The sequence below is a fragment of the Erithacus rubecula genome (assembly GCF_903797595.1).
Source record: "Erithacus rubecula genome assembly, chromosome: 8".
In the NCBI taxonomy this organism is placed as follows: Eukaryota; Metazoa; Chordata; class Aves; order Passeriformes; family Muscicapidae; genus Erithacus; species Erithacus rubecula.
In genome coordinates, this window is record NC_136659.1 from 12,141,462 (window position 1) to 12,158,759 (window position 17,298).

Below are 17,298 nucleotides of genomic sequence, written 5' to 3' on the forward strand. Positions count from 1 at the left end.
GTGATATGTTCACTTTCCTTAATGAGGGCAGTGTTGCTAACTTGTTAGAGCCTGAGGACAGTATCAAATTAACATAGCATGGAGGAAAAATTAGCAGAGGAGCTCCTTATGTGAAATGGAATGAGATCACTGATGGTCCTTTTGTCAATCTTTATTTTTGTACTACAGACAAAATGTTAACAAGAATAATATAGAACACTGGGATAACTATAACATAACTGGGATGCCTTGTTTTTTTCAGTAACCTGGATGACCAAAAGTAATTAAACTTTCACAGTACTGATTCTATAATAAAGCAGGCACAATACAGGTGTTTAACTGAGAAAGAAAGGAAAGGAACATGGATCTTGGTAAAATCACTGGGGAGAAATGACAATGAATAGACAAATTTTCTAATTTCTCATGACAACTTTTTGCTTTGCATGTGTTTACATAAGTGAATATAAAGTTCCACTATAGTCTCAGTAGGGTAATGCTAATAGTGCTTCTGCTAATATACAAGAGACCAGAATGCATCTTTTACCATACTTCATCATAAAGCAAAGCTGTCAAGGGCCAGAAAAGGCAACAAAAGAATGCGGGAAAGAGAAAGCCAGGATTCATGAAGTAAGGGGAGTTTCAGCAGAGGCGTCCACACCACATTTTTATTTAAAATTTTTCCTTTGCAAAAACACAGTTGGTAAAATGCACCATCCTTGCAGTTATTTTTGTCAGCCATACGTCACTTTTGTACAAGCTCAACAGATTCACAGAGAAGCAGCAAACTGGGAGGTTTGTGAAATATAGAGCTCATATAGAATTTTAAACATTAATTTGCTGCAACCCTGGTCTTTTATTGATTGTGCCTTGCTTGTACAATGATTGTTCCTAAAAGGGGCTGGAAGCACTCCTTGTGGGACATCTGTTCTGCAGTGGCAATGGGGGCATGGTGCTGCTTCCATGCTACTCTTATTTGTGCAAAGAGGGTGAGCCATTGCTAACAGATCCAAGGAGATGTACACCCAGGCATAATCAGCAGACATTCTTTTAGGTAGTGATTATTGCCTTTTTTTTTTTTTTTTTCATTTTATTCTGGCTAAGGTTTACTCTCCACTTCTATGATTCTTCAATGCTGGCAATGCTGGAGGTAAAATCCCCCCAGATCCTCTTGCCTCAGTGCCATGTTCAGGGGTATCTTCCCATGCCTGATGGATGTTACTACAACAGGAAGAGCTAGTGAGGGACTGAGCCATTCCATAGAAGCCTGCTAATTACCTTTAGGACACACCTACTTGTATCTTTTAGTGATAAACATTTCTATCAAAAGATACCTGCAATCAGCAACAGCAGCTCATTTCCTCTCTGGCTCTAGGCATAGAAGCTGTGCATTGTCTCTGAATCCAGAAAAGAAGCCCTGACTGGCAGAACTCTTCTGCCAGTGTAGTCATGGGTTATGCTTGGAAAGTGTTTGGTGGCAACCCAGGCTTGGGTTGTCTTTGGCAAGGTCAGCATTTGGGCATCGTTTCCCAGAGGACACTGCCATCTGCTGCTGGTGGCACCGGGCAGCTTCACTGCAGCTCGCCAGCACATGGCTACAGAACACTTGTGGTCAAACCTCACTTGCTTAAAGCTCACAGTCATGGGCCAGATGGATTGTCTGCTTTCTTACAGCTCCAGCGACAGAATCTACAACTACAAACATAAACACTCACAAGTCACATCCTAAACTAAACAGAACTTTAGGGAATGCAGCTTCTGTGGGGAGAGGTGCTAATTAGTGACACCTGCTCCAGTGCCCCGCAACAGACGGGTCTTACTGAAAATGAGTGGTTGGTCTGGAAAGACAATGCTCTGGGGAACCTGCAGGAGTTAGGCAGATTTAGTTACACCAATTGGTAATAATCTGTGGACAATGAACACAAGAGCTAAGATCAACTAAATACAGACAAAATAACAATGGTATGTGCTTTGGAAAAATGACTGCAAGATTGTATCTTTTTTTTTTTTTTGTAATGGTACCTTGGTGAAGTGGTACACATCCTTCTCTTGGAAACATTGGAGGAGAATTGGACAGCATTCTCTTCCCCAAAGCTGGAAATATTTTGTTGAAAAATCTCTGGTTAGCACACTTTCAATTTCCAAGCACAATCTTGATATTTCCTAAGAAAATCAGACATTTCATTCATTTTTCCTATTCCCTGAATTCTTCATTTTCTCTCACAAAAAAACCCCCCATCTGTTATCTGTAGTAGCCAAGCCTGGTGGACAAATTTCTGGGATGTTGGACTCCTGGATTCAAAAGCAGAATACAGGTTAAAATAGGCCTTCCCTATTTCGCTGAATGCCCTGCACCCTCTGGTGTTGGCTGTAACAACACAGAAGCTCTTATCTTGGCATTCCTATTTGAGTGGCTCAATTGGAGAATCCCTGCTCAATAGGCTGAAATATTTTCTTTCCACTGAACTGCCAGTTTTGCATGAGGATCCCAGGAAAATCCCTGAAGGTTGAAAGCTCTCCCAAATGATGGAGAGCAGACAACAGGACTCCCTTCTGCACAGTCAGCCCCAAAAGATTAAAGTGGTTGGTAAGAAAGAAACCTCTTTGTAAATAGACTTTCTTTAGGCACAATCTTTAATGAAATCCCTTAGGAGTTTAAATTAAGGAGGATAATTGTCACTACCAGTCAATTTTGGAAGTGGAAAATGCAAAACAATAATTCTCTGTGAGAATAACGTCCCATCCTTCTCTTTCTTTTCCCTTTCCCTTTCAAATTTTTGGAAGATTTGGGCACCTTATATCTTCAGTAATCTGACTGCATCTAAGTGACAGGGCCACACCTTTTCTCTGTCCCTACATGCTTGCACCAATTGAACTCTTCAGCTTGTTGTAGGCTGCTGTAGATGGTTTCCTGATCATGACCCTTCATCAGCCTTTGAGGGCCCTGCATTTTCTAGCAGATCCCAATGTGGCAGTTTAGGGAAGGAAAGTGGAGGACAAGGAAAACATCCAATTTTCTGTAGTGGGATTTGAGGACTTTTAAGTCTCACAGTCATCCTGCTAAGGCCAGAAACACAAAGAAGTCAGCGTGTTCAGGCAGTAAGAAGGATTGTGACAGATCAGAACTGTGGCTGACAGAAGGGCTCCACAGACCCAGGTGAGCCCCTGGAAACATGCTCCAAAGAACCAGGGAGTAATAGTGCTCTGTCCCCATGGGTACTTGTCATGAATTAATGTTTTAAGGTCACTTAAAAAATAAGCAGAGCCAGCAAGTGAAGCTTGGGAAATGGCTACAGCTCTTTATCTTTTCCTTCTTCCCAAAAATAATAGCTATCAAGCCACAAGTCCTTTTATTTTACGGGATGAGCCTTTATTGAAATACTTGACTTTAAGTTCATTTGCTGATATAACTTTTTATTTTTGAGAGGACATTATATTTGACATGTGGGTCGCTTGCTGGGTTCTCTAAGCAGTTTTTAAGAAACAGTCCATATAAGCACAATACTCATGCAAAGGCTCAGGCCCAAGCTGCTGGAGGTCAGCAGCACAGCTCCATTTGGGAAATACTTCTTATCAACATAGTCTATGATAGTTGTCACAGCCAACATAGTCTCCTCACACGTAGGCTGGATTTGGTTAGGAGGGAGTTCAAATCCGTGAGTACCCGTGTCTCGCAGTTCAAATGTGTAGGTGAGTGGAATGCCAATCGTGTGAGCCCAGTCCCGTGAGGAGCCTGAGTTACTGTCTGTGAATTTAAAAATAGAGAGCAGATATTTGTATTAAGCATGGTTCTTTGAAAGTGCTTCTTGTTATAGTTAACACAAGTTTATACCAGAATCCCTGAACTAAGCAGTAATCATGTATCACTGAGACAGAGAGCAGTTCCTAGGTGCTATAATTCTTAGCTATACTAAAAGTCTTCCTGGGGTTTTCTAAGTGGCAGTTCTTCATAACATTGTATTGTACAATAACAGGAGATGAGTTTCCGGGATTCTGCGGTTTTACCATTTTATTGTGACTAGTGTGTGGTACAAGATGGATTGGACATTTATCTGTTCTTATGCTTAATTTCCTACATGGATACTGGCTAGATTTTTTTTTTTTTTTCCTTTTCAAAGCATAGTTTTGGTCAAATCTAAAAAACTTCTGGCTTCTCCCTGTATCTCTGTTCATCTTCCTTGTGGATTGTTTTACTTACCTATTCAATATAAGTACAAGCCCTAGAAGCAAGCAAGTTGCATTACACTTACACTGCTCAAGCAGTCTGTGTCTCAGGGACTGGGACTCAGGGACTGGCAGAGACAGCCACTGGAATATGCAAACCACATGGGTTCTGGAGCCAGCTACTTACTGTTCTCACTGTCTAGCGTGACTTATTGCTTACTGGGAAAATATTGGGTTTACTAGGCAGTCTCTAGGGCCCTCAATCCTCTTTGTAAAGGCTGTCAACTCAAATTAGCTGTGATGTGTTCGTGATGTGGCTATCCAGTCTGTTAGGAACAGGGCTGAAACTGATATATTTCACAGAATTGCAAGCAGCTGCCATGTGATAATGTCTGATGGACTAACTGTAGACCTGATTGGGATTGTAATTTTTGCTTGATTCCAGTGAAGACAAATTGGAATTTTGCTGCTGACTTCAGCAGGGTCAGGATGATCTATCACCAATCTCCTTCTGACCCCTGTGATGGATCTGTGAGGAATCCATGTAGGAACTAGCTTCTGATCAATGCTTCATTCATTCCTGTGGTCAGCTTTATAACTTACAGAGTTATAATGTGTTCAAATGACTCCTGCTTACGTGTTGCACCAAACCAGCCCTTTAAATATTATTCAAAGTAGAAACTCAGCAAAACAGTACTTGCTGATGCATGTGACACAGCAATTCTTTGAAACACAGAGCAATCAAAGGGAAACATAAAAAAACTCACATAAAATTGTAGCAGTTGATCCTACTCTGTAGCTGGTCCCATACTTTCCTGTCAATGCAGCAGCTGCTTCTTTTGCAACTTGCATCTGGAAATTCAAAATAGGAACAGCACTGGCATCAGTAGCAGTATGTACCTTTGGCAATAATTTTGACTGGACCAAAATTTATGTCTCTTTCAGCTTTATGTGACATATGATCAGCTTCAATTTTTTATATTACTTCAAGTTTCTAGAGGAACCCATTAGAAACATTTGGACAAATTGTTCTTGATTCTTTGTAATGCAAATTGTGTTTAAATTTTAAAGATTACTCTGCTACTAGGTAGAGATGCTATTTTCTTTACTGTAAAGCTAGAGCCTTAAATTTTGGAAAATTTAAGAGTCTATGCTGTATAACACGCTGGTACTGACTACAGCAGTGATTGACCTCTTACTCATTTTATTGCCATATACACTGTATCCCACCGTACTTAGAAACTGATCCATAGACAAAATAAATGATGTCTCAAATGACTCATGTGAAGTCCAAACCTAAATCCCTCATGCTCTTGACCAGTGCTTCAACTACTGAAATCGTCATAAATACACAAATAGCTGAACTTAAATCAGAACATGTAGAAACTGAGGGAAGAAGTAACCAAGAGATAGGTACTTACTTCACTCCCATTTTTCTGAGGGCATGTTTGGAATACTCTTTCTGGACATAATCATGACAGCCATATGTGTATAATGTGCTGGCATCCAAAGTGCAAATTCATTCTTGTATGCAGCAAAGGTTGGTGCTCTTCTCCACTTACCTTGCTTTGCATTAACCCTATCTGTAGTAGTAGTTTTCCTGATTTAAGATAAAGAATTAGGAATTTCTGAGGCAAATAAACCTTACTGATGCTGAACAGAGAAGCAGTAACTCTGGGAGCCATATCTCTGAACAAGCCCAGCTCCTCTGAAGAAAAGGCAAGAGTGCAACTAAAGTTGCACCACATGCTACTGCCTGTACTCAGTCTCTACAAAGGTAGAAGATGAAAGTTTTGCCATACCAGTTCTTCATTGTTACTTGGAGGTTTAGTGGTGGAACCATATGGGGTGAGGATGAGCTGTCCATAGGAGTGGATTGTTAAATAGCACAAAATGTCACTCTTCTTGCTTTTAATGAACTCAGCCACAGCTTTTGTCTCAGGCTCTGATTCTGGTGCAGGTCCACAGTAGACATCACTGCTGCAGTCAAAAGATACACCAACACCTGGGGAGGAATACAAACACTGAATCAATGGAGAAATACAGAACAACAGTTCCAAGGGAACCGGGAAATTTACCTTGGAGTGTTAAGGCATGTGCTTACGTGGGTAGGGGCTAGACAGCTCAGTGGGACTTTAGCATTACACTCAGTAGATAGCAACTGAAATTTGCTACAAGACTGAAATATTTATTGCACATTTACAGGATGGCTGCAACAAAAACACTCTGACACCACCACAGTGAACCACACGCCAGGGAAGCTTCGGAGGCTCCTTGAAATTCACGGCAAATGTAAATACTGGCTGTTAAGTGACTAACTCCTAACATTCCTGCCTAGAGATGATGCTTGCTCCTGCAGTGAGGTAGAGGTATGGTGACATAAGAACAATTTTCTGCTTACAGAAATAAATGCTGGTTGAAAGTCAATGAGTTAATATTTTGATAAACCAAGATTTTACTTTTATATATGCCTTGATGACAACAAGATGAGTATTCCTTTCTTATAGGACTACATTTTGTTTCAGAAACTAATTACTCTTGCTTTACATTTGCGTTCATAATCTGAAGTACGTCAGACTTACTGCCCCAGGATGAATTGAAGTTTCGATTCAGATCTGTGCCATAGCAGGTGCCATTCTCATACGGAGAACGGTTTTTCCTCCACAAACGATCCTGAAGAAAAATAACTTCTGTTACATAATAAAAATTCAATGATCCATATGGCCCAGTGATCATATGGTGTAAATACTGCTTTATTTTTGACCTCTGCATTCTAACTAACCCTGGTATTGTAAGAGTACAACTCTGCATGCAAGGGTGATAAAGCTCAGTGACAGAGCAATTCATCTACCACAGCCAGGTTGTCATCTGCCACAAACCTGCATAAGCCTCCTTTTTTTTTATATATTTTTTTTTAAGTATGGTTTTTCTGTGGTACTCAACTGCTTCTGTACAGTGTGGGACTCCTAAGCAAGACTTCATATTGTGAGGGATGAGAGATGATAGTATGTTTCAGATTCAGGAAGTGTAATTCTTTTTTTGTCAGCTAATCTTGCTACTGCTCCTTGGTTCCCTGCTATACTCACGGCTACACTTGGTTCTGTGCAGACTTCACTGCACTGCCTGTATGAGCTTCCCAACTGAATTACCTGTGCATCCAAGTGCAGTGTTTGGTATCCCTCACACCTGCCAGGGAGCAAGCTGGGAGACAGCTTGATCCACATGGTGGTAGTCATGGACCATCCAAAGGTCCTGCATTAAATGATGTTTCAGCTGGGCACAGGGGCCTGGAAGCATGGTGAGAGTGGCTGAAGATCAAAATTTACATTATTCTCTATATCAGAAAAGGAAGATTATTTGGAAGGCACACCTATTTCATAACCAAATATCCTGATATTTGATCAATTCTCCTCCTGTCCTGTGCAAAGGTGCTAGGACTCATCTGTTACTTGACATCTTTTGTGAAGAATGAATGACTCTTCCAGACATACTGAAGTCCATCAACCAGGCCATGAGCTGTTATCAAAGAAATAAGCCCATCCTCAAAAACCCCGAACCAATTGATCTTGTGGTTTTGTCTTCCCAAGTCTCATGACATTTGCTAGGAATATTTAGCTCTGCAATCTCAATTGATCACTGATACTGCCAGAAGAAACAAAATCCCTCTGCCATGGGAAGATTTATGTGAGTATCACTGTTTTCTGTTTAATTATAATTGCTGTGACCCTATCTAAAAGTAACAAAACATACTGGGCACACCTAACTTTCAGTCTAGTTCCTGGATTTTCACTACTTACTTTTTCCCAGGAATAGATGTAGCCATCAATATTGAGGACTGGCAAGACATAGAGGTCCAAGTTCTGCAGAAATCTGCTTATCTTTGAGTCAGTTTTGAAATTTTGAAGAATCTGAAAATAAAAATTACAGAGCACTGAGCAGAGAATTTGGTGGTAATCACTGCAAAGAGTGTGTTTAGAACTATCATCAGGGGATCACTCACTCCTGGATATCACCATGGTATCCAATATCTACTTGATCCCCTGTGTGTCAGATACTTTTTCTATACAAGTGATATACAAGTGTTATATCATAGATTAGGGTTTCTTTATTTCAGGAGGACTGCGACTTTTTGATACAGAGAGGCTTGATCCAACAGCCACTGTGAGAAAAGGAGAGGTTGATACCACTTTTTGGAAGGCTCTGGAAACATTCAGATGTAGGAATTGGCACACTAATGAATATTGTCCCGTATCTCAGACCACAATTTGGACTTTGTGGTCCAAATACAGATATCCACAGATATCTGTACTATACACTAATTTTGCAAATCATATTTTAACAGAAAAGCACAATATTTGGTACCACAATAGAAAAGGTAACTGAAGTGTCCAAAGTGATATGGTTTGCTTATTATCTAAATGGAAGAGTAAGGACTCACTTCTTTCACAAACCACTGACAGAAGGCTGGAGAGATCCATTCTCTGGCATGAATCCCACAGTCCATCCAAATGATCTTTTTTGTTTTATTTGATGGCTGGCTAATCTGAGAGAATGTAAATGTGATAATTTAACAACTGTTACAATACAATAAAATAGCTTAATGTAATATAAGAAAGCAAAAGATGTACCTTGATATGCTGTTGAGCCATCTGAGATTATTATTATTATTATTATTATTATTATTGTTATTATTATTACAGATGTCTTTATGACAAGCTCTTTTTCCTAATAACCCCATCATTATAGTATTCCAAAGAATGAGTTTTTAAGTGTCTGTTGAGCAGAAGTGTCAATAGAACAGGGTTTTTTTTCCATTTCAGTTTGTATTCATCATTCACAGGAGTGGCTGTTCTCAGTTGAAGATATTTAATTTTTTTTTTTTTTAATAAGGGGAGTAACAAAAAGGCAGGGTATCTAATACTACTCAGTGACAGGAACAGATTAGGCAATAACTAACCCAAATATTAAGACTATGGTCTTTGCTAGAGTGTCCAAATTAAAAAGTCATGGGATAGTGCTAGCAGAAAGGCTATCTGCTGTAAAAAGTAATAAAAATGACAAACCAAAAGTCTTTATCCTCACACACAGCTGTTGCCAAGCTAGTTTCAGCTTGATTTGTATTTCTAAACAAGGCTTCAGTTAAATTTGTTGTTTTCAGTACATAATAGCAATAGCAAGCTCATAATAATAGTGTCTGTGGAAGTTGGCAAATCTTACTATAATGTAGAGGAGTAAAACCATCTCCTGTTATTTCAGTGAATTGGGATGAATGCTATCTTAGGAAACATCTGAATCCTGTCTTCTCCTAAGTACTTTTTTTTTGTTAAGATATATTTTGTTATTAAGGGAAATTTCCTCCCTTACCTGTAAGTAATACATTGGTCTATTCTCAAATGTCTTCCCCAGGATGTGCTGAGTCACCAGCTCACTGTTGTTCTCCTGGATCTGAGTCATCCATTGATAAATCTGAAATAGTTGCAAAGAATTCTTGGTCCAAAAGTGGGAATTTCCTTCTCTTTCCCACTTCCATTTCCAGATTAAAGCATTTTCTTTTGTTTAGACAAGCAACATTTTCCTCAGAGTTTATTTCAGTCTGCGATGGCACAGACATAGAAGGTGTTTCACATGCCTCTGGACAGAGGCATGGTCATATCTCACTGGGTGTGAAAAGAGAACATCTCTGCAATGCAACACAGGTGCTCCATTCTGGATCTCATTCAACATGCCCATCCTATTTGGCATCTTCCTGTTGTGTTCACCAGACACGAAGCCACACCATCAACTCTTCAAAACAGTATTACAGTCTCTTCCCTATAGCACTGATTTTCCACATCCGTGTCAGCAGCAGTCATCCTCAATGGGTAGCTAAAGCAAAACCTATGTGAGAGTTAACTTTGTTCTCTCATTTTTATTATGCAGCTAGGAGAAAAAATTACCACCATACACTGCATTTGTCCAGATTTGCCAACTGGTGCATGAAACATGGCACCAAGAGGCCTTCACTGCCCACCCCTATGACAGTGTTTTCTCCTAAAGTGCCAAAACCTTGCCCTTAAATGAAAGCAAGGTTTCTACAGATCTCCCACTATTCACCTCTTCTTCCCCACTGGGATTCCAAACATCACAACAGGCATTGCACTTCACATTTGGCTCAGCACCAAACAAGCTGAGACTTAAATTAATAAATACCCGAGATAAAGAATGACAGAATAGGAAGGTAGCAAACCAACCAAATGAAACAGAGAATATAATCTGCAAAACAGTGCAGCTGCTTTGCACAGAGCATTTATATTTTGTTCAGCGAAGAACTGAGAATTTGATCAAAATCAATGGCAAATCTATATTCAATTCAGTCAGGCTAGGATTCTAGTCAAAGAGTAAGGACTGATTCTTTAAAGAGGAAAGTCAGAAAGAGGTCCACTGACTTCAGCTGAGCCTTCTGCAAACAGAGTTGCCTGCTGTGGCATTTACAGATCTGGAAACAACGAAGTAGACAAGCAGACTTATATTCCTCTTTACCTCTTCCATTGGATGGTATTCAGTGTAGTCATAACCTCCTGAGACCTGTCTATGGCTGCTCCTCTCCCTTGGCATGCTCTGATCCACAAGTTTCTGCACATCAGGTATTAGGACTCTGAAGGATGGGGAAAGGGAAGATAAAAGAGAAAACAATCCCAAACAGTCACTGCAGAACTGCCATGGTGGGTACACTGCTTACACCAGCAAATAAAAGGATTTAACCTTTTCTGTTGTGATTTGCCTGACAAAATCATCACCATCAGTATTATGGTTACTTCTATGTAAAACAAAGTTCAATGTATTGAGATTTTCACAGGGTTTTAACAATAATAATTTTTACCAGATTTTTTAAGTTGTTAATTTTTTACCTAGAAAAAAAGTTCAAGATTTTCTTTTCTTTTCTTCACCACTTCTATTTTTGAGCAAAACTCTAAAAATACTAACTTTGGGAAAAGGAAGCAAAAGAGAAACATTTAATATTAGGGTTTCATTGCATTTTATTGAGACATTTTCAATTTTCAAATTTCACAGAAATGTTCATTGCAATGTACAAAAGTCAGAAAAACTCCTTATTTCCTTTAAATAGCTCTTTTTGTTTTTTAGCTACAAAAATAGCTCAAAATTCCTACTATAAATTTTGTGTAACATAGGCATGATTCCATGATCCAGGGACTTTTCTTTGGCTTCAGTGGACTTTGGATTAGAGGCTGTTCTTTCTATGCAGTCAGCCCCTTGTAACTACTGTAAATCTTTGCTCATTGCAAACTTATGTGATAAGACAATTGCAAAGGTAGCTCCAGCGCTGTTGATCTCAAGTGCTGGAAGTGCTAACAGGCTTTTCTGCTGACATGGCACTTATCAGCATTTCTGGAATGCACATAAGAAACTTTTAACAGTAGTTACAGCTGACTTTCACTCTGAGCTTTGATGTTTATTCACATCTAAACTTCAAACTAAGATTCAGGCAGTGAAAATTCCCATGAAATGTAACCACACACACAAAATACCTTATCAACACTCTGGAGAATTGAAACCACAGAGTCTGACACAGTTGGAATATTGATGTCCTTATTAAAATTTGTCATTTATGTCTCTGTCATTTTATACCTAACTGTTATGTTACCTTCCCTGCATGTCAACTGCCTTCTAACTGGTGGCTCCTGCTTTGAATCTGTTATAGGAAGTTTGACTCTATTATTGCTGTACTCATCTCAGCCTCTTTGCATTACAAACCCCAGATTTTCATTCTGACTAATAATTATTCCTCTCTTTCTTTAGAGCCCTATATTAGGTAGATACAGTTCTGGCCAAGGGAAAACAAAGTTGAGCCGTTAATTTCAGTTTTGTATTTAAATTTTCACTAGAATCAGTTGAAACTATTAGAAAATGAAGAATCTTGTCATAAAAAGGAGGTGGAATGTTGTCCAAGTTCTGAATATCTTAACCTCATGCTAGATAATTTGTACTGGTTCCAACCTCATATCCTTCATCTCTGGTTGTCAGGGCATCACACTTACTAAAGGAACTTGTCAGGCAAGATGCAAGGTGTCAAGATCAGTTTTAACTCAAAACAGCTTTGAAGTGACACCAATCCTCCTTAAACTTCTCATTGGTAAATGTCAGAGTATGTCCACAGGCCATTTGTCATCAGCCCTGAATGACTACAGGGTTATTTATATTAAATACAACTTAACTAAATGAGCTACTGGTTACCTGAAAAAGTCAATTCCAAATGGGAGCAGGACTGTGTGAGGAATAGATCTTATTTAATCCCACTTGCCTTTATAAACTGTCTTTGTAACTGGATTAGATCTTCTGGTTGTAAATTAGGGAAGATGTGGCCTCATAGGTGTGATAAAAAATTGTGGGACATTTGCAGGTTGTGGCTCCAGTTGTGTGCACAGTGCCCACCTGCCACTGGGATCTTTGTCCCAAGCTGGGATGTCTCTCTTTGGCTGGATGGTGCCAGGATATTTTTGCCAGCCGGGTGAAGGGGATAGGGATAGAAAAATGAAGCTTTTGAAGACAGTGACTGAATATTCACTTTGAAAGATCTCTTCTCCAAACCAGAGGAATAACAAGAGATGGGGAAGGAAAAAGGGGAGCTAGAGACTGCTTCTTTGCAGTGACACCAGTTAAATCTTTGGGTTCTCCAGAAGTGGAAGGATCCTCCATTCAGATATCCATGCTTTACAGGAGCAAAGCATGCTCCTGTAAGTAGTGGTTACACCAAGTTCATCCTCTTGAGTTTAGACTAAAAAAACTGAGTCCTATATCCAAGTGCCATCCTCCCAGTGACCACTGAGAAGGCCACAGCAGAAAACAAGACAGATTGGGCTGATTCAGGTTCTATCACCAAAATCACAGGTCCAGGATATGTGGAACGTAAATATATAGGGCACAGGGGAATGGGCTTTTAAAGGTTCATACAGCATCTCTGGGTTTGGCTGGCCAAGGTAAGTTGGAGACACTTAGAACAAAGGTTGAGTCCTATTGCCAGTACTAATTGACTGTTTATCAGATAGGGCTTGGTGCTTTTCTGATAGCAAGGAAGGTTATTAGAGCCAGATTTCCCCATGAAGGTATTAGAGATTGTACCTGTAAGAGATCATATGCTGATCTAAGCTGTCTTTCACGTCCTGCACCACAGGGGCTGGGACCCTTATGTGCAAGTCTTTCCCAGCCCTGATGTCTTCAGGCAGCAGGGGCTTCCACAAGTCCAGCTGTTCAGAGAATAAAAAAATGCCCAAATGAATCTCTGTTTTCAGAAAGAGAAGTATATTAAAGATATAGTAGTTGCATATAAAAAAATGAAAGAAGTTTGCCTTCAAATAAGCACAGGCTTAGTGCTTTTATTGACTCAGGCACCACTGATAAAGAACAGTACTTTCACAGAGCCATGCAAAGAAACTAACACAGTCATATAAATTCCTTCAGGTAGTAGAAGAGCAATTCCACACTACACTAAAAAAAAAAAAAAAAGTTAAACAAAACTCTTTCTAGTTTACATCCTTCAGTCCTATCATAAGCTACATGCATATCTGTTTTACAGCCCAAGACCCCACCATGCTCTTTGGGCACATGTGGTTATTTTTACTTACCTTTAAAGTACTGTAAAGAAGCTGAAGATGCTGGACTTGCGGAAGTGTTTCTGGCACAATATGCAAAACCTGATCCCTGGAAATTCAGTAGAGAAGCAAGATCAGTTTTAACATCTATTGAAGTATCCATGATTTCATAATTCAAAAGGACGTATTTTGTTATGTAGAAGGAAGACAGAGCATGTAGTGGTGCTGTTCCAACAAAAACACCTCAGAATTATGAATTTGTGGAATGTTTTGGCTGCAATTAGGACTAAATGATGTGATTTTCTGTTGCTAGAGCATTAGCCACTCTGCTTCCTTGCCAGTGGCAGTGCTTTATTCACCATACCAGCTTCACAGAAGCCACTGCTTCCGTGTGCCCTGATGTGTGTTTCTGCCTTTACAGGAGCAGAACCAAAATGAGGGCATTGGGAATATATGATAAACTGTTTATTTGATAAGATGTCACTTTTTCGCCCCTCACATTTGAGATTTATTCAATTATTCCAGATTAGCTTTGTGCTTAGCTGGTCTATTTCATCATGCAGAAACTTTTGATTACCATGATAAATGAACATTGCTAAGAATTTGAGATATCCACAAAGTGCTTGCCATGAGAAAAGCCAATTTATTCCAAAATAGTGAATATTATGGTCTCCAGAACTGCTTACTTATTCTTACTCAATTCTCAGGAAGCAAAAATTTAGAGTACAGAATCTACCATTATATATTTCTAGAAAAGACTCACACTAGTGTCTTAGTATGTTTTCATGAGATCCCATGAAACTTTCATCTACTACTTAATCTGATGAAAATATTTAAAGTTTGCAAAGAATAAATTAAAATGGATTGAAATGCAGAAAAAGCAAAACAGTATGCTTTGTTTAAAAGGTCCTTGTCAGTTTCTTCTGTATTTTTTTCAGGTTCATTCAGATCAGCTTTCCAGGACTGGCAACAAGTGTAATGTTTCTAGTGAAAGGGTTTCAGAGTGAGGAGTGGATGAGTAGTGGATGCTAATGACTACATTGCATTACTCGAAGATGGGAGACCAGTTATCCACTGCTGATGAGAACAGAATACAATGGGAATGCTAGAAACTTTTCCATTTGCTAGCAACCAAAAACTGCTTTACAGTCCCTCTTAGTGCCTTCAATGGACTCTTTACCAGACAAGTTAAAAAAAGAACATTTTACATTTTAAAGCTTTTGCAACAGAAATTCTTGTTGCAAAAGCTAGCCATGGTCATTATGTCATTGACATAATATGCTCTCATCATCTGAACTGCAACTGCCATCCTTTGTGCTTCCATGCAGGAATGTACAATTATCAGCTTAATATACATACAAATAGAATTCACTATTCATTCACTTTATCCCCAGAGAAATTGGGGAATTTGGAGGTTTTTCACATCTCTCTTGAAAATATCACCTTTGCTTGAGTGAGAACTTGATAGTTGAAACAGACAGTTTACTACTGGTTTATGAGATGCTGATAGCCCCATATCTGTGGGGCAAAATGACTACATTTGTATTGCTCACAGCAATGGTACAACAGTCATGTTGTACAGATTGGTACAACAGTCATGATGTCTTTGTAATAAACCTTGTAGATGCAGGATAAACATCTTTGCTGGCAGAGTAAACATCTCAGCTGCAGTTCAGAGTTTATTCTCTCTAAATGCCTAGGCTTGCTTTGTTCTTTGTCTATCAGGAAGGGAAACAATATCCTGTAATATCTTTCTATCCTCATTGACATTATGTCTTAATTACACCAAATCAGAGAAATTCCAGACAGTCAGATTGCTGCCAGATGGCCAGCTCTTCTTTACTGATAAACCTTTCACAATAGCCAGGGTGGAGACAAACCATTTTTAATAGTAAACTAAGATTAGAAAGCATACATTTGTTTACGGACTAAGTTTCTCAGTGGAGAAGTGCAAAGTCAGCCCATGTGACCCCATGAGAACTACAGTTTTTCCAATTCTACAGTTAAGCTCTCTTAACAAATTAAAGGACTGCTATCAGCACAAGCTGTGTGTCCTTGGATGCTCATAGATTGGATATTTCATTTCATTGTTAAACAGAGCAGAGGACAATGACGATTAGCTTTACTAATAATTTGGTCTTTGTGCAGGTGCTGCCCACCCAAAGTCACACTGAACATTCAATACCTGTTTTTGAATTCCATGCAACTCAACAGGTTCAATTCCAAACAGTAATTATAAACAAAAATTAAAAAAACATTAGCAAGGATCTGCTGAATTCTGTTCACTGAAATTAGGCTCTAACTGCATCTCTGATACAAATCTAAGGACTAATTATTTTCCAAGAAATAACACATTTGAAATAATGACTGTATGCTCTGCTGGGAGATTTTCCAGGAGAGCTGCTGAATGGAGACACTATGAGGGAGCTTGCTGTAGGTACTGCTTGGTTTTCTGTCCTTTCCATGACTATATTCTAGGGATATAATTAGTCTAGAGTCATTCAGCACCAGACTACTTTCTCCGCTCACTTTAGAAAATTCCATGCATAAACTTATATGTGGAAAGGTGGCCTCTACACTATGCTCATTCCCACCCTGCAAATCCCACCTGCCACAGTAGCAGTTGCCTATCATTCCTTGAAAGTTGAGGATGAATGAAACAAAAATAGTTTAGATAGGCAAAGAGAATAATTTCACATCGCTCATTTTCTGAAATGGAACTGAGAATGGAAAATAAAGCATAACTAGAGACTTCATACTTTTCAAAACATTAATCAGTAATAAAAAAATGTGATAATCTCATTCTCTGAATACCTTGGAGTGAAGATTTTCTGGAATAATTACTTTAGTTTTGTTATTTTTTTGTAATTCTTACAATGTTCCAACAGGTCTTCAATATATTTTCACGTAACCTAATCTGTCTTTTATTAATAGATACAATTTTGCTCAGTCATACCCCTTGCTTTATACTCAGAAAAGGCATTTTAGTCTTGCAGCATCTGGTTTCAAAGTTCATTATGAAAGAGGCTAAGCCAAATGAATTTCAGCTAATGGAAACAGAGTATCCTGAGATGCATTTGAGGGCCATTCTGTGGCTCCTACAGCTGTAGCAATGTCTATTTTGGCTTGGACTTGATTCTCTCATTCTGCATTTCATGCTTTTTTTCCCAATCTTACAAAGCTTTCAGCTTAGTAACCCCGTGTCCAGTTTTTCAGCTCGTAATTGTTATTATTATTCTTACAGAGTTTCTGGGGCTTTCACTGCATGCACAATTCTTCATGAAATCCTGTTCACACTCACCTGTCATATCGCACTTTGAAGCTCAATTTTCCAGGAATTAGTATTCCCAGAGAAAAGATGATCCCAAGAGAAAGCCACATCTTTGTGCACAGAACCCAGCACTGACAGTGCAGAACTAAAGAGGAGGATGATAGATCTGGACTGAATGCATGATTTATACAATTATGATATACAACTTATCCTGGAAGGCAACCTGCCCTTAACAAATCATTAACTTCACTTGTAAAACATAGTTTTAGATGAATCATTAACTTCATTTGTAAATAGTTC

The 17,298-nt window shown here is 39.0% G+C and overlaps 2 protein-coding genes across 3 annotated transcripts in view; both read right to left on the reverse strand.

Moving 5' to 3' along the window:
- FASTKD2 (FAST kinase domains 2) overlaps positions 1-17,298 on the reverse strand; it is a 271,660-nt gene that overhangs the window by 231,936 nt on the left and 22,426 nt on the right. The window lies entirely within an intron of this gene.
- Positions 3,453-17,108, reverse strand: CPO (carboxypeptidase O; the record flags this gene model as incomplete). Its single annotated transcript, XM_079310584.1, has 11 exons — positions 3,453-3,721; positions 4,908-4,992; positions 5,943-6,145; positions 6,723-6,813; positions 7,938-8,048; positions 8,579-8,683; positions 9,505-9,606; positions 10,660-10,774; positions 13,258-13,382; positions 13,761-13,836; positions 17,029-17,108. The coding sequence occupies 11 exons, from the start codon at positions 17,106-17,108 to the stop codon at positions 3,453-3,455; spliced, it is 1,362 nt and encodes a 453-aa protein (XP_079166710.1).